Source organism: Phyllobates terribilis, unplaced genomic scaffold (assembly GCF_046119375.1).
Source record: "Phyllobates terribilis strain yellow unplaced genomic scaffold, ASM4611937v1 Scaffold_9__5_contigs__length_417890890, whole genome shotgun sequence".
Lineage (NCBI taxonomy): Eukaryota > Metazoa > Chordata > Amphibia > Anura > Dendrobatidae > Phyllobates > Phyllobates terribilis.
In genome coordinates this window covers 287,154,936-287,178,553 of record NW_027362769.1, presented here as the reverse complement: position 1 = coordinate 287,178,553, position 23,618 = coordinate 287,154,936, and the positions used below count along the sequence as shown (strand labels likewise).

Here is a 23,618-nt window from a genome sequence, read left to right as displayed (position 1 = left end):
GCGTGGCATACCGGGGCAGGTACACTTCCCTCTCCCCGATATTTATTATGCGAACGGGCACCCTCCCATGGCGTACATTGACCACCCCCCGTGCTGTCAAAATGGTGGGCCTACTGTCTGAGTAAACTGGTTCTACCATTGCCTGGTAATCTCTACCTCTCAGACCAATAGCTGCCCGGCACCAAATCATCATTTCACTTTTTGGGGGCATGGCAATAGGAAAAGGGTCACACATTCTTACGCTACCAATCTCACCGCCGGAGAGTTCCACTTGTTGCCGTTGCATCAGTGCCCGGATCTCTTTCTGGAGCACCCGCTGCTCGCCGGAGCTGGCGTTCTTGGCAACCTGCTGTAAAAGGAAAATCACCTCTGCAAGACAATTTTCAATTACGTTAGTTCCTAGAGTTATTTTTGGGTGACTCTCATGTTTATCAATATCTACAATGATCAGTCCCTGTGCGGCCAGTTCGACTCTACCGATTTTGAGGGTCACCTCTTTAAATCCGATCTGTGGCACGGGCTGGCCATTGCTGGCGATGATACTCAAGTCGTCGTCAGGGTAGCGGGTAATATCCGAGTCATTCCAGTACTGCTTGAAGAGCACGTACGGGATGGTGGTGACCTGTGACCCGGTATCCAGTAGGGCACTCATGGGAATGCCATCCAGTACCACAGGCAAGACTGGACGTCCTCCCACATATCTGTCGCGCCAGTTCGATGGGCCTGGTGATCTTTTTCCTGGGGGTTGGCCCTCTACCCCAGGTTGTGCCCGTTTAAAGAACAGTACCTTTCCATATGTCCGGGTTGATTGCAGCGGCGGCAGATGGGTCGTCCGTCCTCGCTGTATCGGTCACTGGGTCTTCCTCTGGCCGGTGGGGTCCTCCTTGGTCGACGCCACGGGATGTCCTCCGGTCCGGATGCCAGCTGGATCTTCCCTGGGGTGGAAACCTGTAAAGACTGCACAGTTCGGGTTAGCGCAGCAACGCTCTTAACTAGCTCTTGGACCTGATGGTGTAGGTCTGGAGCCGGGTCATTGTCCAAAGCCTGCGCATGAGCTCCCACAGGCCCTGTCGACAAGGGCGCCGCCTCCTGGTGGTAAGTGATAGCTGGGCGCCTGTGGGTCACAACGCCACCCGGTGCTGGTTCTCGGAGCACCCGGATAGCTCTATCCTTGAACTGTGCAAAGTCCAGATGGGGATCCTGTAAGGCCATTGCCCGCAACTGGGTTCGGTGGGCATTGCAATATAAACCCTCTATAAATTGTTCAGTCAACAGCCTGTCCTCGTTTCCCACCCCATCAGGGTCGGTCTGCTTTATGGCCCTCAGGGCCTCTTGTAGGTTTAGTGCATAGTCCCTTATACTCTCATGCGCTCGCTGCTTGCACCCGTAGAATCTAAGCTTGATCTCGGCTGAGGTGCGGGTATCGAAGGTGTCCCTCAGCCGGGTTATTATCTCTGCGACAGTCCTCCTCCCAGGTGGCCAAGATTTTACTTCTCTTTTGGCTGCCCCGGTTAGTTGGGCCACCAGGATGCTCACTTTTTGCTCTTCTGTGAGGGGGTACACCTGGAAGAGGCTATCCAGCTTTTCTCTAAAGTCATGCAGGGTATGTGACTCCCCTGAGTACTGGGGTAGCCAAGCTGCTCCCGGGATATAGGGCATGGTGAAGGGCATAACTGCAGCAGCGGTAGCGCTGGCGGGGGTTGAGGCAGTGAAGCTCTCCTCCGTATCCGACATCTTCCTCCCCCCTAGTGGACCGTGGCCTACCTTGCGATGATCCTCTTCCGTAGGCCGCGGCTCCGCAGTGGATCGTCAGGGTTGAGGACCTTCCGTCGCGCTCCTGTGACGTCGGCGTCTGCTGGGCTCCTTCCAGGACCTTACGCAACGTCCGGACGTGAGGCGGGGCTTCAGTTCTCGCGCGCTTTCGGAGTCCACGCCCCTCTTCTTCCCGCGCGGCGTCCTCAAGATGGCGTCCAATGGCGGGAAAACTCCACGGATGGCGGGAAGAAGGTCGAAGATGGCGCCGGATGGCGGGAAAACTTCGCGGATGGCGAGAAGAAGGTAGAAGATGGCGCCGGATGGCGGGAAACCTCCACGGATAGCGGGAATCTTCACCACTGGTAAGTTTGAACAGTCTTTGCTTTTCAGGCACGCAGTACCCGGTGGTTGCGGGCACGAAATCCTGCCGACTACGCCAAAGTTGACACGCCCCTGGGCCTGTGTCGCGCTGCGCTGCGCATGCGGGAGCTTACCCGGAGCCGGATCTGTGGAGGGTTGTAGTCTCGTGGCGGTGACCCGGTCCGTGCCCAGGGAGTCAAACTAGACGGCAGTCCATTAGTAGTAAATGGTTGATGACTACGCCACCCGTTGAGTGCAGCCAGGGGGCTGCTGCTGCAGGGCAGGCCGCTGAGGCCGATGGTGGGATTGTGCAGCGTGATAGTATAACCCCCAACGGGAGGGGTATGGCCTCAGGGCAGCCGACGTGGATGATGGGGGTAGCAGGAACCACTCAGAGACGGTACGGTGTAGTTCAGGGTCTTTACTGGTAACAACAAAAGACCCTCCCGGAGTACTTGCTAGCGGATGGGGCCTGGTCAGTCCTTGAGCAGATGGGATCTCCCCTGGCCAGGCGTAGTTGTAGGCCTCCCAAACTGACTGTACTCTTCTGGCTACCTTGCTAGAGGCGGGTATAAGTAGCCCACGTCCCTGAGTGTACCGTGTGGTGCTCACCCGTATGGCCGGTGACTCGGGGCCTTCTAATGGCTTCCGCTCCACGATGGCGGTGCTGGTCCCACGCGTGTGACCGTGCCTTCGGGCTTCTGGGCCAGAGGACCTGAAATCCCCTGCCTGACGGATTCTGCTGCTGGGCAGGAATTAGTTCCCACAGCCTCGGACTCCGGGTCCGGTAAAAAGTCTTCTTAGTCAGGGCGAACTCTGCAGCTGCCAGCCCCTGACTCGTTGTAACTGCTGTTTCTTCCTATGCTGTCTCTACTTCTTCTCTTCTTCTACTCACTCACCCTGCCTCAGCCCCAGGTTTATATAGGGGAAGTTCTTCCCCTCCCAAGACTGGGCAGGAGGTGTGGCATGCACAGGATCCCTGACTAAAGGACCTCCCACCTGCTCTCAGACATAACATTACGTTACTGTGGCAACCAGACCCCTGGGGTGTCACACATGCACACACACGCACACACACGGTACGCAGACATGCACGCGGTACACAGACATGCACACGCACACAAACGGTAAGCAGACATGCACACACACACGGTACGCAGACATGCACACACATACTGTATGCAGACATGGGCACACATGCACATGGTACAAAGATATGTACACATACAATACGCAGATAAGCATATACACAAACGTACACAGATATGTACACATACATGCATACATACATATTTGAACACAAATTCTTAAAAACACATATAAAACAGACAAATATATACACACTGACATACACAGATATTCACATCATACATGCACACACACACACACACACACACACACACACACACACACAGACACATAAGAAATATTTTTAATATGGGGATTGGGGAAGCCGGCAAAAAGCCTCACTCACCTGCCCCACAGCATCTGTGCAGGGCCGCTAGCGCTGTTTGATTGCCGTCACTTTACGAGACATGGCCGCGCGCAGTGCGCTGTGTGGCTGTGTCTGCTAGTAATGACGCGGCAGGGGCGACACATAAGCAAAATTAAAGGTGCAGTGCCGACCCTGCCACATCATTACTAGCAGACACAGCCGCACAACACACTCCGCGCGGCCATGTCTGGTAAAGTGACGGCAATCAAAAAGAGCCAGCGGTCTTGCACAGCTGCTGGGGGAGCGGCCCGGGCCCCGACGCCGAGTGGCCCCCCGATGGTCCAGGGCCCCGGCACTTGCTCAGGTGCTAACGCCGGCCCTGGCCACTACACAGTGTACAAAGCCGTGCTGCTTGTCAATGTATATTATATACATCCAGCAACACTGGGATCTGCAAACAGCTGATCGGAGAGGATGGGAAAGATGGGAAGATGTCGGATTCCCACAATTTTGATATTGATAAAGATTGGTTATTGATCGTCTTGGACAACCCCTTTAAGAACATAAGGGATTATTCTAGCTCCTCATATCTTTGCAGAGGGAATGTAATTTATTATAACAGAACCTTGTGGTACATTGAAACATTAAAAAATAGAATCTTAATTGTAGAGTTTACATTTTTCACTGGTGCACCTCTTCTCCAAGTGCTAGAGGCTTGGAGTGGAAAGAGATGTCTGACATCTCCACCTTCAGTCTAGTGATTAGCATTTGGATACTGATATCCGAGCTATTTTACCAATGATGATCACAGGCTGACTCTCACATGTACATTATGGGTAACTACACCACACTCCTCAACATAGAAATTGTAACACCAAGAAGAAAAAGTCATGAAGTTATGAAGATCACAGGATCCATAGACATGCTAATGATATGCAAATTATGAAAAAATGCAAACAAAATCTTCCAAACATCTCGCATTTATTCAGTATTGAGTATGAGCGCCATGCGGAGAAATCCCCGCACTTACACGCAGGTGTATTTCTGTTTATGACGCTCATAGACTGAGATATTTAGATTTTTTTTTTATTTGCATGACATTAACATGTCTATCGATCTTGTGATTTACATAACTCCATGACTTTTCCTTCTTGGTGTCGCAATTTCAATGTAGAGAAGTGTATATATACATACTGATTTATACAGTTTATGTTAATATTATATTTACTATTCATTTCTTATCTATGGCTGCCATTCTACTAAACGCCCGGGAAGTTCTGAAGAGAACAATCTACATTATTTACCTGGGAAGAGCTGTGATTTTCCCCCATTTTTCCACACAGAATCGCCGTGGCCCATTGCTGCCTCTGAGAGATGCAAAGCCTTCATATGGGATACTGGAAGTACCAGTAACAAACTGCCAAAATGGAAGGAATTAAAGATCTATAATACAACATCTACCAGAAAAATAAAACCAATATCATCATCATATATGAGTAATCTATTACAGTATATCTAAGAGCAAATTAGAGGCAACAACCGGATATCAGACTTTTTTTGCGGTGTTACACAAATATCATAGTTGTCATAAGTTACTGGATGCCAATATTACAGCGTAAAGATGGATATTATTATTATTATTTATTATTATAGCGCCATTTATTCCATGGCGCTTTACATAAGGATATCACAGCGGCACATTGGTCAGTAACAGAACTGGTGTTACTGCTAAGCTGATACTTATTCCCAGCAGTTGTACCTATATATGCTTTCACTGCCAAACTAACCTGTCTTTTCTTTTACAGCACCACTCCAGAATTTTTTTTTATTTCAGCACTGGAGTGGTGCTACTAATCTAAGGTCCCGGACCCTAAATATATACTTTCCCACCACAGTCTTCACCTTTTATCAGCTCCAGTCTCACACCGTAATCTTGTGACCAAAACTTCTGACTGACCAAAAGTCAAAGGTAACGGTCACAAGCTCTCAGTGTAAATCTGGAAGCCAGACCAAGGCTCTCATAGACTTACACTGAAAAGTGATCTCCCGCTCACTCCAGTGTTTGCTGGAGCAGGTCAAAAACTGCTGAAGACAGACAGGAGCGGTGGTGATAAAAGGTGAAGACATCGGCAGGTGATAAGTATAAGACTAGAGTCAGGGACCTTACATTAGAAGCACCACCAACCCAGAGGTGAAATAGTAAAAAAAAACGCCGGAGTGGTGCATCAAATAGGAGCTGTTCTGCAGTCCCCAGGAGCAGCTACTACACATTGTATGTAGCTAAGGAGTCCAGCTCTGTTTCATATGTTTACATCCAGAATCCACCACATCTTGTAACAGCTCAATGGGAGTGTCGGATCCTAAACAATCTGATATACAGTGGGGAAAAAAAGTATTTAGTCCGCCACCAATTGTGCAAGTTCTCCCACTTAAAAAGATGGGAGGCCTGTAATTGACATCATAGGTAGACCTCAACTATGAGAGACAAAATGAGAAAACAAATCCTGAATATCACATTGTCTGATTTGGAAAGAAATTGTTTTCAAATTTTGGTGGAAAATAAGTATTTGGTCACCTACAAAAGTTCATCTCAATACTTTGTTATATATCGCAATGACAGAGGTCAAATACTTTTTTTCCCCACTGTATATGACATATACTATGGACAGGGCATTAATGTATTCTATTTGGAGATATATATATGTATATAATTCTATTTAAAAAGACGTAGTTACTTACCGGTAACGGGATTTCTCAGAGCCCATGACGGCACCACGGAGAGAGGGGATCCGCCCTTCAAGGACAGGAAACCTACAGATAAAAAGGGCGGTACCTCTCTCCCGCATCAGTTGTTTACAGAGCACAGAGAGGACCCCCAGGTTAGTAACACAAATTTTAACATTTTTAAGGAGCTTACCAGACACACCCTGTGACTAAACATAATAAATAAATGTGCACACCCATGAGTGAAGGGAGGGAATGTACGGGTGCCGTCATGGGCTCTGAGAAATCCCGTTACCGGTAAGTAACTACGTCTTTCTCCTTCCCCCATGACGGCACCACAGAGAGAATTGCAGAGAAGTGTCGTTTAGGGAGGGACCACCGCTTCCAGAACCCTTCTACCAAAGGTAAGGTCCGAAGAAGAGGTTAGATCCAGCCGGTAGTGCTTAAAGAACGTAGAAGGGGGATGACCAGGTTGCAGCTCTACATATCTGTTCAATTAAAGCACCGGCTTTCTCCGCCCAGGAGGCTGCCACTGCCCTAGTTGAATGAGCCTTTAAATCCTCCGGGGCGGTCTCCCCGCTTGATGAGTATGCCCGGGAGATGGCGTCCCTTATCCACCTTGCCAGTGTGCCCTTGGAAGCTTTCTGTCCATTCCGAGGTCCCTGGAAGCACACAAAGAGAGACCTGTCCTTCCTATACTCCCGTGTGGCCTCTAAGTACTGGATAATGCACCTTCTGACGTCTAAGGTGTGTAGGTCTTCTTCCCCCCCTGTTTTTAGGATTTGAGCAAAAGGAAGGGAGGGTGACCTCCTGCGATCTGTGGAAGTGTGATCCCACCTTAGGAAGGTATGCTGGGTCAGTCCTAAGAGTCACCCTGTCCTCTAGAATTTGCGTAAAGGTGGGCCCTGCTGATAAGGCTTGTATGTCGCTAACTCTATGTGCCGATGTGAGTGCTACTAGGAGAGACGTCTTAAGAGATATGACTTTTAGAGATGCATTCGCTAAAGGTTCAAAGGGATGTTTGGTTAGGGCTGAAAGAACTAAATTTAAGTCCCAAGGAGGAGTATTCCAGGAGGGGATGGGCCTAGACCTGTGTGATGCCTTGATGAACCTAGAAATCCACCTATTTCTGGCCAGGTCGCAGTTGTATAGGGCTTCTAGTGCCGCAACCTGAACCTTTAGAGTGCTTGTGGCCAGACCATGCTCCAACCCCTTTCGCAGGAACTCTAAGATGGATGTAATGGGGGCCTGCCCTAGCACTTTCGAACCTGCAAATGAGAGGAATTTTTTCCAGGTTTTACTGTAAAGTCTGGTGGTTACGGGTTTCCTACTCTGTAGTAGAGTGGAGATTAAATTCGGGGAAAACCCTCTATCCCTTAAGAACGCCCTCTCAAAATCCAGGCTATCAAGTGTAGATTTGCTACCTGAGGGAGGAGGACTGGTCCCTGGAAAAGGAGGTCCGGAATCTCCGGAAGAACCCAGGGGTTGGAAGTGGACATTATCCTCAGCCAGGAAAACCAGGGCGTCTTTAGCCAGTAGGGGGCTATCAGAATTATGTTTCCCTTGTCTTCCCTGACTTTCCTCAGAACCGCCGGAATCAGAGCGATCGGAGGAAAGGTATAGGCTAGCTGGTGGATTTATGGAATTGAGAAGGCATCTAATGCCACTGGGTTCCCCTTGGGGTTGATTGAGCAGAATATGTCCACTTTTTTGTTCTGCCAGTTGGCGAATAGGTCTATGGAAGGGTTCCCCCAAAACTCCGTGTTTTGGTTGAACACCAACTGATTCAGCTCCCATTCGTCCTGTCTCAGCTGGGTACTGCTCAGAAAGTCTGCTGTGATATTTTCTGTTCCTTTTATGTGGAGTGCAGACAGGGACTCTAGATTGTTCTCTGCTACCTGGAAGATGGATTTTGACACCTGTAGTAGAGAATGGGACCGGGTCCCCCCCTGGCGATTTAAGTATGCCACTACTACCTTGTTGTCTGAAAAACTCTTACATGGTGTCCCCGTATGGTGTTTAGGAATTTTGAGAGAGCGAATTTTACTGCCAGAAGTTCCTTCATGTTGGAAGATACCCCTTCCAAATCCTCTGACCAGACCCCCTGAGCTATTTGGTCATTTAGGTGAGCCCCCCACCCCCTGGGGCTTGCATCTGTAGTTAGAACCTGTGACACTGAGATTGTCCATGGAACGCCTCTGGTTAAATTGTCCACCTCTGTCCACCATGTTAGGGAAAGCAAGGTTTTTGATGACAAAATTAGCCGACCTTCTAAGAGCCCTTTTAGTGACTTTTCTGCCCCCAAGATTTCCGTTTTAGTGACTTTTCTGCCTCCAAGATTTCCCATTACATGTCCCTGGTGTGCAACTGAGCCCAGAGGACCCCCGGGATGCAGGCAGTCATGGAACCTAGAAGGGACATTGCTCCCCGCAGAGTCATAGAGGGATGGTCTTTCACATGAGATATCCGGGCTATCATATTCTGGATTTTCCCTGCCGGGAGACGGCATTCCTGATTCCTCGAATCTAATAGGATACCTAGATACTCTTGAATTTGATCCAGCTCCAACCTGGACTTTTTTAGGTTCAGAAGCCAGCCTAAATTTGTCAAGGAACCCATGACCCTTGCTAGATGGTCCTTGCAATGGTTGAACAAGTTGCCTATTATTAGCAGATCGTCCAGGTACGGGGTGATCAGGATGTTTTGCTCCCTCAGATGGGCCATTACCTCTGCCACTATTTTTGTGAAAACCCTTGGGGCTATCGCTAGACTGAAGGGAAGGGCCGTATATTGGTAGTGTTTGACTATACCTTTTTGCGATATCGCTACTCTCAGAAATTTCTGGTAGTCTCTGTGTATGGGGACGTGGTAATAGGCGTCCTTGAGATCCAGGACAGCCATAAAACAGTCTGGGAACAACAATTTCACTGATGATTTTATTGACTCCATCTTGAAGGATTGCACCTTTAGAAATTTGTTCAATTTTTTCAGGTTTACAATTGTCCTGAATGTCCCGTCTGTTTTTTTCCTGAGGAACAGAGGGGAGTAGAATCCTTATCCTTCCTCTTCTGCTTTCCCTATTAGGCCTAGAATCTCTTGTTCTAGTGCTAGTTGTTCTACCCCTGATGACCTCATGGGGGTTATGACGAATTTCGGACGGGGAATGGAGTGAAACTGGAATTTTAGTCCTATTTTTATCAGGTCTAAAATCCAAGAACTGTTCGATATTTTTTCCCAGGCTGGGAGGAAATGAAGAAGTCTCCCCCCCACCTGGGGCTGACTCTAATTGGGCGGGTTTCCTGTTGTCGCTGGGGGGCTTGTTAAACATAAACCCTTTGGCCTTTTTCCTCCTATCCTCCCACCTATCCTGGTATTTGGGGGGTTTTCTGCGCATAAATTTACTGCTCCGAAAGGACTTCCTGTATGAAGTACTGGAGAGGACCGGGAAGCGTTTCTTGTTATCCCCGGCTTTGTCAAGGATATCATCCAGAGTAGATCCGAATAGGAACTCACCCTCGCAAGGAATGGAACACAGCCTAGATTTTGTTTGGTGGTCACCCAGCCAGCATTTAAGCCAGAGGGCCCTCCTGGCTGCGTTAGAAAAACTCGCAGCCCTGGCTGCCAGCCTGACGGAATCGGCTGATGAATCAGCCAAAAAAGCAACTGTGCCCTTCATTACTGGGATGGAGCCAGGTATGTTATCCCTTGACGTTTTGTTTTTAAGTTGCGCTTCTAGCTGATCTAGCCAGACCATTAAAGATCTGGCTGTGCATGTGGCTGCCACTGCGGGCTTTAACCCTCCTCCTGCCGCCTCCCAAGCTCCTTTCAGGAAGGAATCCGCTTTTTTGTCCATTGGGTCTTTTAGCACCCCCATGTCTTCAAATGGCAGGGAAAAATTTTTAGAGGCTTTAGCTATTGCTACGTCTAACTTTGGCGCCTTCCCCCAGAAGGAGCATACCCGGTCTTCGAAGGGGTATTTTCTCTTAGGTGACAACAAGCCCTTCCTTTCCGGCTTTTACCATTCCCTCTTAAGAAGGGAGTGGAATTTATCATTAAGAGGGAAAGATCTCCTTTTCTTTTGTTCCAGGCCACTAAACATCATATCCTGGACTGATTTCTTAGGGTGAGGATCTACCAACCCCATAGTAGACCTAACTGCCTTAATTAAATTATCCGTACCCTCTATAGGGAAACAGCTACAACCCCCACCCTCAGAAGATGACGAGGACGAAGATAAGCAGGACGAATCTGAGTCTACCACCTCCCCGTCCAAACTGCTAGATCCTGATACAGGAGATAGGTTCCTGTTTTTTTTCTCGTTTCTTCCCCACCTTCTGCAGGGACTTGAAGGTATCCTCAACCTGGGATTTAATCAGGGATCTGAGCTCTGAGGCGAACTTAGGGGTCTCCTCGCAGATTGTTTGTTCAATGCACGAGTTGCATAGTCTTTTTTGCCATGAAGTGGGCATATCCTCTGCGCAAAGAGCGCAGCTCCTGTCTTGGACTTGCCCGTACTCTTCTTTCCCTGATGAGAGAAGAAAAGAGAGGGGTCCCAAGTTACAAGTGAGCTTTCACGATGATCACTTACCGTCCCGTTGTAAGAGGGAATACCGGATTTGAACAGGAACCCGTTCCAGTAGCTGGGTCTTTCCTCGAGGTTGACGCCACGCTGGAGTCCTTGTCGCGTTGCGAAGACCTGCCAGACCGCCCACTTCCACAGTCATCTTGGCTGTGTTGGCGGTCACTGGGGGGTCCTTTCATATGTTTCCCATGTTGTGGAGGTGGTGGTGAGTGGGGGTGCAGGGACTGCACCTCCTGTAGCTCCTGCTCGCTCATAGCCAAAAAGGTGCCAGAGTTTGCCAGGAAGCACTTCCCTTGTGCATTCTCGGCAATTTAACCCCTATAGGGCTCCGCCCCCCTCACCTGGCATGTCCACCTGTGCACCTTCCAGCATGGGGGACGCCCCACCCCCACAGGGGGTCCATCCCTCCCAACGCTTTCTTTTGCTGGGTATCCCGGTTCCCACGCGCGCGTTCAAACGCGTCGCTCCCAGAGGGCACCGCGATGCGCATCACTTCCGGTGCGCGCGTGCGCCCAGGCCGCCGACACCCTGTGGTGCACTGCGGCTCGCGTCAGAGGGAAGGAGTCAGCGAGCGCGAGCGCCCAGACACGCCGACTCCCCACACACCGGGGAGGCGTTCGGCGCGCATGCTTCCGTAATGGCCCCCGGAAGCCCAGGTATGCACACCGACCCGGGCCCCGGAAGCCCAGGCATACTCACCACCTGGGCCCCGACACCACTGGAGAACGCGGCGGCTCCGGTCTTCTCATGCGCTGCGTCTCCCTGCCACCCTAGATGCCCACTGACCCCAACGGTGGTGCTACAGGACACCGCACCAGCCGAGGCAGGGAACCCCCGCTGCCTGAACCGGTCTGGCCGGGCCTGGTAAGTCCATCTTCTATCTTTCTTTCTATTTCCTTTCTTTCTTTCCTTCTTCTTTCTGTAGGTCCCAGTCAAGGACAGGAAACCAACTGATGCGGGAGAGAGGTGCCGCCCTTTTTATCTGTCGGTTTCCTGTCCTTGAAGGGCAGATCCCCTCTCTCCGTGGTGCCGTCATGGGGGAAGGAGGAAAATAAATATATAAATATATATTTTAAGTCTACATTTGTGCACAACTGCATAAGAAACATGGCAGCAACAACATGACAACATGTACTGAAGCCTGAAGGTTATTACTATATAGTATTTTTTAATTAGAATAATATTTTCTGAGTTTGTATTGAGAAAAGACTAATTAGCAGACTAGGGGAAATATAACTGCTCATTTGATCACTGTATTCTAGCTGCAGTAGGGAGTCATGGGGGTGGAGCGGCTCTCTTGAACAGTCAAGCTGTTCAGTCCCCTCCTGGTACAATGTGTGGCGCATGCGCAGTGAGAGGAGGCAGGCAGCCAAGCCTTAATCTGCTTGTGATGACATAAGTGGCCGGGGGACTGGACAGCCTGATTGCACAGGACAGTGGCTCCACCGTCATACTTCAGAATGAACACATCAACCAAAGTTATTATTGCCAAATCTGCCAGAAGATCATCATTATGAACACGTTACCGTCCTGAATGACAGATTGGTGGTTAAACCCTGCTGACAGGTTCCCTCTATGTGATGTCCCTAATAATGACCTCTCTCTGCTACAACTACTCAACTCTTCATTTAGTAATAAAGTTTGGAAATATAACACTTACCTGTAGCAAACGTAGGCGCTGCTCATTATTAAACCTTTCAACTGCTGCCCAGAACCACCTTATAACAATATGATTGTCATGATAACCTATGGGTAATAAATAGTTAACAAGTCAACATTATCAACTGCACTTACAGTAAGAATCTTTTTTAAGATGGATACATACAGAAATGTGGGGCTTATGATTATATACATTAAAAAAACCAAACTTTATGATTGCTAACAAACTACCCCAACTGGAAGTTAGGTGATGTCATGAAGTTAGACTGCTAGTACTTAAATCATTTACATTGAACCTGTCAGAAATCATAATTCCTCCCCAATCCATTAATATGATTGCAATAATTAACAATATGGAACATGTGGGGGGATCTAATATTGAGAATCGGTAACACACCATATCATGGCACTTATATTGTTAGAATGTCGGGATAATCGAAGTATAACAATGTTAAGGAAAGGACAAAAGAAGAAAAAACTTCGAAACACATCCCACTTTAGAAATAGTTCAAAAATAGCTTTTTATTAGAAAAATCCAAGAAAATAACAAGAAATACATATGGATCACACTTAATTTTTGTAAAAATAGGAAAGAGCACGGAAGCAAAGATGGCGTACAAGTGGATAAAGTTTAAATATAAAAGAGGCTCATATATGGCGAAAGATGACTACAATTGATCAAGAATCGAATGCAGAGACATCAGTAAATATTATACCAAATAGACGGCAATTCCATGTTAGCATTCAAATAAATCTAAATTGACATTGTGTATGTACAAGGAATGCCAGTTAATATAAATGCTCTCTGCTTAAATATATATACAAAAAAATTCACTCATATGTGCCCATAGGAATGCATCATTGTGACACCTAAGTCAAATCATCACATTACCCAGTCGCTGCATGGAGTAAAAATAAAAGAATTGTATGGCATTTAATGGACATAATAATCCATAAAGGTCTCTCACTTACAGCAACTGAGGAGCACGCCACCTGTTTGGGTGAGCAGGAACATTTTTGTATATATATTTAAACAGAGAGCTTTCCTATTTTTACAAAAATTAAGTGTGATCCATATGTATTTCTTGTTATTTTCTTGGATTTTTCTAATAAAAAGCTATTTTTGAACTATTTCTAAAGTGGGATGTGTTTCGAAGTTTTTTCTTCTTTTGTCCTTTCATTAATATGATTGTGTAGCCCTTTAAAATATAAGGCAGTTGATCCCTTTATGACCCCCAAAGTGCTGCTCAAGTATCCAGAAATTGCATTTGGAATGTGTGTCTGGAAGTGCACTGCAGTGTGACGATGCACTTACAGCTTCTCAGCCTCATGCTGTATGTCCTACCTAGCAGCACCCTTTATCCTCCACCGGGTGATTGACAGGTCATTGGCTGTGTACCAGTGCAAATGACCTGTCAATCACCCGGTGGAGGATAAAGGGTGCTGCTAGGTAGGACATACAGCATGAGGCTGAGAAGCTGTAAGTGCATCGTCACACTGCAGTGCACTTCTAGACACCACTTCCAAATGCAATTTCTGGATACTAGAGAAGCACTTTGGGGTCATAAAGGGATCAACTGGTTTATCCTTTAAAAGGGCTACACAATCATATTAATGGTTTGGGATGAAGGGGTATATGGGGTCCGGACAGGTTTCCTTTAACAATCTCTCAGACAAGATACAACTGCAGTTAGACTTAGCCAACATGGTTCTGTCCATGATGAAATGAAAGATGATGAATGATGAATATCGTTTTTTTTTTCCAGTTTACAGATTTTTGAAAAAGGACCGCAACAAAAATCTCTTTATGGACAGAATAGAAAAATAAAGCAAGTCACAATTTTCTGTTTTATCAAGAGGCAGGATCCAGATAATTTTTTTAATGGAAGTCAATGGCATCAGGGCAGACATAAATCAACATCCTATTTTTATACATAGTATGACAAAAAGTGAACGGAGCCTAAAAGCCCTGGTCTAAACCCGTCATTGTAATGTGTATGAGAGATTCTGACTCTTCCCTCAAACATGATACTGGAGAAGAGTAGGATCGGGCATGCTGTAATTCACCATTCAGCCCCTTGGCTTCTGCAGGAATGTCTGACAGCAGCTTACTTCCCAATCACCATTGGAAATACCCAACTGATGGTGCCTATGTATGGGGGCATAGGAAGACTATCTGTTGGCCAAAAGATTTAAACTTCATATTAATGGAAACATATTAATAGACTTAATTCTAATACATTTTCAGAAGGGAATCTAACAGTAATAATGTCCTAACACAATCTTCGGCATAACTGTAAGCCAAAGCTCCACATTGAATGTGAACATGTAGCTCTAACATAACTGGATTTCAACCACAGAACAGCTCTTTACCTCCTCTGTACTCTGTGTTATTCCTCCAATCCCCCAAATCAATCTCTGCTGTTCCCGCTATAACGAGCTCAAGTTCCCTTGCATCAAACACCGATACCAGGCGAGCGTCTACCACCTGCAAGAGGCAACGACAGGAACACAGTCAGAGACCTTACAGAACACTTTACCATGGACCGTGTATATTAGTACAACCTCTGGATAGATACTTTACAATATGGATTACAAAGTAAACATTCGCTCATATCCCAGTATTTAGCTATAGAAGCTTTCCAACAATAGTATGCAATGGACTAAAGAAACTGGCCCCGATTCATCAAAGTGAATCTGGCATAAACGCTCTGAAAAGTCACAAAAATGTAGTGACATTTGGCGTTTCCATGCTAATTTCAGCCAGCTCCACTAAAATGGGCAGAACAGGGGCGGGACAGGGTGTTGCGATGGCCGCTCTGCAAACTCATGACACGAACAATACCGGTCTTGATGAATCGGAGCCTATGTCTGTTGTGATCTTATCTACTTACAGAAGCTTCATTTTGTTCTTGAGAGTGAAGCTTATTTTTTGCCATTAGTACATTGTATTATTAACCAAACAATTCTACCAGAATTACATAATATTCAGAGGTTATGGCGAAAAAGATCAAATTAATTTATTTTTAATTGATATTATTGGGCAAAAATATTAAAACAATTATATAAACTGCTATACGTGTAATGAACACTAAAGTAAAGTTAATGGGTGAGATTTTTAGAGCTAAATGCGCCAGAAATCTGGCGTAATTTGTGCCAACAAACTGTCTTTCATGGCTTGCACCATATTTATTATGTGTTTTATGGCAAGGAAAGAGGGATAACTAAAATTGTTATGGTTTTTATTTTTTTTTTTTATATTTTTACTTTATATTTTAGTGGCCTTAGGAGACTTGAACCTGTGATGGTTTTATTGCATATACTATACCTTACCACAGTATTGCAGTATGTAGTCACACTGCAGTTTTCTTATGAAGCTCTGCCTGTGGCTGAGCTTCACAGGAGGTCCAGGATGGCAGTTATGGGGGCGTTCAGCAGGGCTCCGGCTGTCATGGTAACCCATTGGTTTCCTGAGATTGTGTCATGGGGACCCGATGGGAGTCTGTGCACTGACAATAAATGCTGTTGTCAAAGATTGACAGCAACATTTTAAATGGTTACTGGCAGATGCCGGCAATGTGACACAGCCAGCATCTGCTGCGTATGAAGACTGCTACACACATTCCTTATCAACCTATGATGAAAATGTACGACATACAGTGAAGGAAATAATTATTTGATCCCTTGCTGTTTTTGTAAGTTTTCCCACTGACAAAAACATGAACAGTCTATAATTTTAAGGGTAGGTTAATTTTAACACAGACAGAATATCCCCCAAAAAAACAAGAAAATCACATTATATAAATTAGATTTTTTTTTTTACATTTTGTAGTGAGAAATAAGTATTTGATCCCCTACAAACCATTATGAGTTCTGGCTCCTACAGACCAGTTAGACGCTCCTAATCAACTCGTTACCTGCATTAAAGACAGCTGTCTTACATAGTCTCCTGTATAAAAGACTCCTGTCCACAGACTCAATTAATCAGTCAGACTCTAACCTCTACAACATGGGCAAGACCAAAGAGCTTTCTAAGGATGTCAGGGACAAGATCATAGACCTGCACAAAGCTGGAATGGCTACAAAACCATAAGTAAGACGCTGGGTGAGAAGGAGGCAACTGTTGGTGCAACAGTAAGAAAATGGAAGAAATACAAAATGACTGTCAGTCGACATCGATCTGGGGCACCATGCAAAATCTCACCTCGTGGGGTATCCTAGATCATGAGGAAGGTGAGAGATCAGCCTAAAACTACACGGGGGGAACTTGTTAATGATTTCAAGGAAGCTGGGACCACAGTCACCAAGAAAACCATTGGTAACACATTACGCCTTAAAGGTTTAAAATCCTGCAGTGCCAGCAAGGTCCCCCTGCTCAAGAAGGCACATGTGCAGGCCCGTCTGAAGTTTGCCAATGATCGCCTGGAAGCTTCTGTGAGTTATTGGGAGAAGGTGCTGTGGTCAGATGAGACAAAAAATGAGCTCTTTGGCATTAACTCAACTCACCGTGTTTGGAGGAAGAGAAATGCTGCCTATGACCCAAAGAACACCGTCCCCACTGTCAATCATGGAGGTGGAAACATTATATTTTGGGGTTGTTTCTCAGCTAAGGGCACAGGACTACTTCACCGCATCAATGAGAGAATGGATGGAGCCATGTACCGTAAAATCCTGAGTGACAACCTCTTTCCCTCCACCAGGACTTTAAAAATGGGCTGGGTCTTCCAGCAAGGCAATGACCCAAAACATACAGCCAAGGCAACAAAGAGTGGCTCAAAAAGAAGCACAGTAAGGTCATGGAGTGGCCTAGCCAGTCTCTAGACCTTAATCCCAAAGAAAACGTATGGAGGGAGTTGAAGCTCCGAGTTAGCAAGAGACAGCCTCAAAATCTGAATGATTTAGAGATGATCTGCAAAGAGGAGTGGACCAAAAATCCTCCTGACATGTGCGCAACCCTCATCATCAACTACAAAAAATGTCTGACTGCTGTGATTGCCAACAAGGGTTTTGCCACCAAGTATTAAGTGTTGTTTTCCAGAGAAATCAAATACTTATTTCTCACTGCAAAATTCAAAAAATGTATCCAATTTATATAATGTGATTTTCTTGATTTCTTTTTGGATATTTTATCTCTCAATGTTAAAATTAACCTACCCTTAAAATTATAGACTGTTCATGTCTTTGTCAGTGGGCAAACTTACAAAAACAGCAAGGGATCAAATAATTATTTCCGTCACTGTATGTCATTAACAGGTTAATGATAATCAATATAAATAACAACAACACACACCACAAATGACACTTATCACTTATACAGTATAGGTGATAAATATCTGAATGCTGGGACCACACAATCACTAGATTTCGGATTCTGTGTACTCCATTCCCCAAAAATGTACATAGAAGGGCAGGTTAAAAGAAGGGCAATTAAAGGGTTGTTCTCAAGTTTGGAAGTTCTACCTTACCAATGGAATAGAGGGTAACTTCCTGATTACTGGGAGTCCGACTGCTGGGACGGACATCGATCCAGAGAACCTGTGCCCTATGTGATTGTAGCGGAGGTTCATCATGTGTACTGCCATTCCATTCATTCTTATGGGAGATGTAAAGACAAGTGGAGCGCAGCACTCTGCTATCTCTGGAGGTACCATTGAGAATGAATGTAACAGAAGTGTGTATACTCAAACATCGCTCCATATACAAAGCACTCTTTTTGGCGTCCTGCAGTCGGACCCCCAGCGATCAGGACATTATACCCTATCTTCAGGATAAGGGATAACTTACAAACGTGAAGGTTGGTGGAAATTCTGGTACTCTGCTGTTTCCTAAGTCCTGAATGGAAGGGAAGGCACACTCGATCATCGCTCCATACAGAATACTCCAGCCATGGACATGCAGTGAAGATGACACCTATTTTAGGGATTAGTGGGGACCACAGCGATCAGACATTTATATGATGAATGTTGGTTGAGGGATATAGACTCTACTTTTGTCTATACTATTGGAAGTACTTTGGCTAAAATATTACAAATAATTAATTTACCTCATAAAAGCCACGCACAAGGCTTTCTGTCTGCTGTACAACTCCTCTTTCTATTCTCCATTTTACCATTTTTTCAATGTATTCCTTTTTATTCTTCTCAGTCACAGCTATGTTAGCACCCCCGGGTTTGAGCTCGCGTTCTGTAATCTTGAGAAAGTAATAGTTTTATCAGATATTTTTATGCAGAAAAACAAAAACGAATGTTAAGCAGATCGGTCACAAGGCAGACAAAACTACGCCAGCCGAACCCCCCTGACTTTAATGGAGACCATGAGGTTTCCATTATGGGGTCCATTAATGGTAGCCATTTTATTGATTTCCACACGCAGTTGTTAGTGTGTGTTATCGATCTATCTATTTTTTACACTCTACAATACTGAGCAGATTAGAAGACTTTTTTCTTACCTGGCCAAATACTTCTTCATTGACAGTGAAAGTAAGGTCTAGAATATCATGGATGTCATTATCCTTCATCCACTGTAGACTCTGATGGAATTCTTCATCAAGATATTCTAAGTCACTCAAATCACAGAGTCTGCAATATATAAGGACAGTCATATAAATGGAGTGACTAACACGGCAGACATCGAATACTGACAATAAATAGAATGTCAGACCTCTGAAAACATAAGGTAAGAGGGATTCAGCACCCACTCACCGTCAGTCAGGTGTTCTGTCGAGAGCGTATCAGAGTATACGCGATTACTCATTTATATAGTCTTACAGCACAATTTAGGACATTTACATAAGCATTATAAAATACAAAAAAGAAAAAACTGCTGCTGTTTTTCACAAATACTATATATACACAAAGAAGAGCAAACAATACCCTGATCATGTCACCCTCCCAAACATCACCACTCTACAGGTTCACAGACAGTTAAAGAGGTTGTCTCACCACTACAGATCAGGAGCGCCCCAGAAAATTGTCCTTACTTTGAGTCTTTGAAGGAAATTACCTAAACCTCTGGAAAGAGGAAACATTTTTCCTCATGATGTGTTTTCAGGAGCACATCGCTCCCCTGCTTCTCGGCTTCCTGCTTGCAGAGGATGGTGCGCTCCTGAAATAGGCTTATATGAAGAAGCTGAGCTGTGGTCTCCCGCAACCTCTTCTCTCACCTGCTGAGGGAGCTGTGCCCAAAGTAAAAAAGTGTTCCCTTGTCAAAACAAACAAATCCACAGACAGATACTTTTCTATCATGCAATAACATCAGGGAGGCTCCAAATTTATTGTACAGTAGGACAACAACCCCAAATATACAGCCAATGTAATTAAGAACTATCTTCAGCATAAAAAAGAACAAGGAGTCTTGGAAAAGATTACCGTATTTTGCGGATTATAAAACGCACCGGATTATAAGACGCACCCCAAATTTTGGGGTGCAAAATAGGAATTTATTTATTTTTTTTAAATAAAATGGTGCGCCTTATAATACTTTTTACCTGGGGGCAGCGGTGGTGGAGCGGGGGTCAAACATACCGGAGATTGGCAGCGGAGGGCGGAAGGAGTCGGGCGATGCTGCAGGCCCTGTCCTCAGAAGAAGTGTTGCTGATTCAAGTCGGTGGTGGTGGTAGCGGGGCGATGCTGCGGCCCCGTCTTCAGAAGTCGGCGGTGAGCAGAGGCGAGGTTCCCTATCCCGTACATAGCCCTGCAATGTGCTACGGCAAAATGGCAATCAGAGCATGCGCAGATCGAGATCTCGAGCGATGATATCTCGTCTCTCGAGATCTCAATCTGCACATGCTCCGGCAGCCATTTTGCCGAAGCACAGAGCAGGGCAATGTATGGGATAGGGAACCTCGCCTCCGCTCACTGCTGACTTCTGAGGATGGGGCCACAGCACTGCCCCGCTACCGCCGCCACCAACCTCCTGTATCTGGGATCCCGATCCGATGCCGCCCCCCAGGTAAAATACGGTTAGTTTGCATTATAAGATATACCCCGTTTTTCCTCCCAAATTTGGGAGGAAAAAAGTGCGTCTTATAATCTGCAAAATACAGTATATGTCCCCACAGAGCACTGATCTCAGCATCATCGAGTCTGCCTGAAATTACATGAAGTGGCAAGCCTGCATCCATACAAGATCTGTTGTTAGTTCTCCAAGATATTTGGAACAACCTTCCTGCTGAGTTCCCTCAAACAATGTGTACAATTGTACCTCGAAGAACTGATGCTGATTTGAAGGCATAGAGAGGTCACATCAAATATTGATTTGGTTTATATTTATTTTTTGTTCATTCACTTTGCATTTTGTTAATGGATAAAAGAAACATTGATGCATCTATTTTTGAAAGTGTTCTTCCTTTTTAGGAATTTTTCCACACCTGTCTAAAACATTTGCAAAGTACTGTATATTACAATAAATTTACATTTTTACATTGTGTTTCTAACTTTATGGGAAGGGATTAGAGATAAGATCAGTCAGAATTCAAATTCACCTGTTCTCATGGATTTTCCTGGTGAATTTGATTCGTAGAAATTCTCTGTATTTAATGTACATTATTATGCTTTGGGGTCTTTGAAGTCTCCAGAGCATAATAAATATAAGATGTAAAAAATGTTACAAAAAATCTTACTGCTCACCTCTCTGGTCCCTTCATTCCAACCGTCTGGTCCTCGCAGCATTGTCTGATCGCTGCTGTAAGTGCTTAAATCCCTGCGACTAGGCAGGGACTTCAGGCTCTTATAAGGCCCAAGAGGGTTCTGTGCAGAAGCGCGAAAGGTCATGATGCAAGACGTGTCCCATAACCTTGCGTGTGCATAAGCAGAACCGTCCCACGCCTCATCAGAGCCCGATGGCCTGAAGATTTCCGTGCTAGCGGCAGCATTCAGAAGATGCGACAAGGACCAGACGGGTGACGGTGTGGAGCAGAGGGACCGGAGAGGTGTGCAGTAAGGTGAGTATAAGTATTTTTTTTATCCTTTTGATAACGCTCCATGATTCAGAAAATGGCGGCCAACCATTTTGCTGAATCCACACGGCAGCGGATGCGGATTTGTGCAAAATTCTAGTATAAATAATGCCACTCTAATATATTCTATCATCTCTAGTACGGATAAGTCTAGGTTAATAAAAGGTTACAATAAAAAGTGCAAAAAATGTAATACAAAATATATTATATGTATTATAATAATATTTATACAGTGGCTTGCAAAAGTATTCACCCCCTTGGCTTTTTTATGTTTTTATTTTGTTACATTATTTTTATAATCCGATTTGTGTGTGATGCATCAGCACTAAATAGTCTAAATTGGTGAAGTGAAGTTAGAAAAGTATAGGCATCAATTACATTTATGGGATGAAATAACTAAAAATTGGCATGTGCATATGTATTCACCCCTTTTGCTATGAAGTCCCTAAAAATCCCACAGAGCACCATCAAATCCAATATCACCAAAGGGAAAGAACAAGGTACCACAACAATCCGGCCAAGAGAGGGCCGCACACCAAAACTCTCAGCCCAGGCAAGGCGGGCATTAAACGCAGAGGCAGCACAGAGACCAAAGGTAACCCTGAAGGAGCTGCAGAGTTCCCAAGCAGAGAATGGAATATCTGTCCATGCGACCACAATAAGCTGTCCACTCCATAGAGGTGGCCTTTATGGAAGAGGGGGCAGAAAAAAAGCCTTTACTTATGCACAAAAATTTTAAGGCTCATTTTGAGTTTACCAAAAGACAGGTGGGAGACTCCCCAAATGTATGGAGGTAGGTGCTGTGGTCAGATGAGACCAAAATTGAACTCTTTGGCCACTAAGGAAAATGCTATGTCTGGCGCCAAAGCAACACAGCTCATCACCTGAAAAACACCATCCCCACAGTGAAACATGGTGGTGGAAGCATCATGCTGTTTTTCGGCACCAGGGACGGGGAAAATGGTCCGAGTCGAAGGGAAGATTGATGGTGCGAAATACAGGGATATTCTTGAGAAACCTGTTTAAGTCTGAAAGTAATTTGAGACTGGGACTGAGGTTCACCTTCCAACAAGATAATGACCACAAGCATACTGCTAAAGCAACACTTGAGTGGTTTAAGGAGAAACATCTAAATGTTTTGGAGTGGCCTAGTCAAAGCCTAGACCTTAATCCAATTGTGAATCTTTGGTCAGACTTGAAGATTGCTGTTCACCAGAGGAAACCATCTAAATTGAAGCAGCTGGAGCAGTTTTGCCTTGATGAAGGGGCAAAAATCCCAGTGCAAGACGCAGAAAGCTCATAAAGACTTATCCAAAGCGACTTGCAGTTGTAATTGCTGCAAAAGGAGACTCTACAAAAGTACAGACTTTAGGTGGGTGAATAGTTATACACATTGAAGTTTTCAGTTATTTTGTCCTATTTGTTGTTTGCTTCACAATAAAAATAAAACCAAATGTTCACAGTTGTAGGCATGTTCTTTACATGAACGTAGACAAACTGTCAAAAAACAAACAAGCAGTGAAATTCCAGGTTGTGAGTTAGCAAAACACGAAAAATGCCAAGAGGGGAGAATACTTTCGTAAGCCCATGTATATGTTTAATGTTTTAATTTTTTTATATTTTATGTCAGATTTCCACAAAAAAACAAAACAAAACTAAACTACAGGGCCAAAGGGTAAACTACAATCACAAACTGTCTTAAAGCAAAAAATAGTCTCTAAATGCAGACACTGTAATAAGACATAGATTTTATTTGAAAATTACTTAATATACAGCAGTGAACCCATATGTACAAATGTGATTTTAAAAACACGACTGCCTGAGAGAGATGAGCTGAGTATTCAATAGGCAATTCTGAGCACCAGTCAGCCTTCCCAACGTCTGACAATGTGGAACATATGGGGAGGCACTTTTTTAGCAATGCTATGGGAGAACGAAGCAATAATTTACACAGCCATGCTGTATAGGAATGGACTGCAGCCGTTCTGCAGAGTTGATAACTTGTTGTGTAGCCTGGTGTGTTTGTATCACTGCAGCATACTGCTGGTATGAATAATGGACGATCAGACACACCGACATCTGTATACACTGGCCAGTCAGCCTGAGTAAGAATTGCTCAAAATTGTCTAATGAACACACAATTCATT

The 23,618-nt window shown here is 45.2% G+C and overlaps 1 protein-coding gene across 3 annotated transcripts in view; it reads right to left on the bottom strand.

Annotated features, from left to right (window-relative positions):
- The window catches only part of HECW2 (HECT, C2 and WW domain containing E3 ubiquitin protein ligase 2), a 324,205-nt gene that overhangs the window by 13,439 nt on the left and 287,148 nt on the right, over positions 1-23,618 (bottom strand). For all 3 annotated transcript variants that reach the window (XM_073647864.1, XM_073647866.1, XM_073647865.1), the window contains 5 exons: positions 18,964-19,093; positions 18,559-18,705; positions 14,889-15,003; positions 12,517-12,602; positions 4,855-4,967 (listed from right to left, as the gene is read on the bottom strand). In XM_073647864.1, the coding sequence (XP_073503965.1) occupies positions 4,855-4,967; positions 12,517-12,602; positions 14,889-15,003; positions 18,559-18,705; positions 18,964-19,093 (591 nt within the window). The remainder of the gene's footprint in view (positions 1-4,854; positions 4,968-12,516; positions 12,603-14,888; positions 15,004-18,558; positions 18,706-18,963; positions 19,094-23,618) is intronic.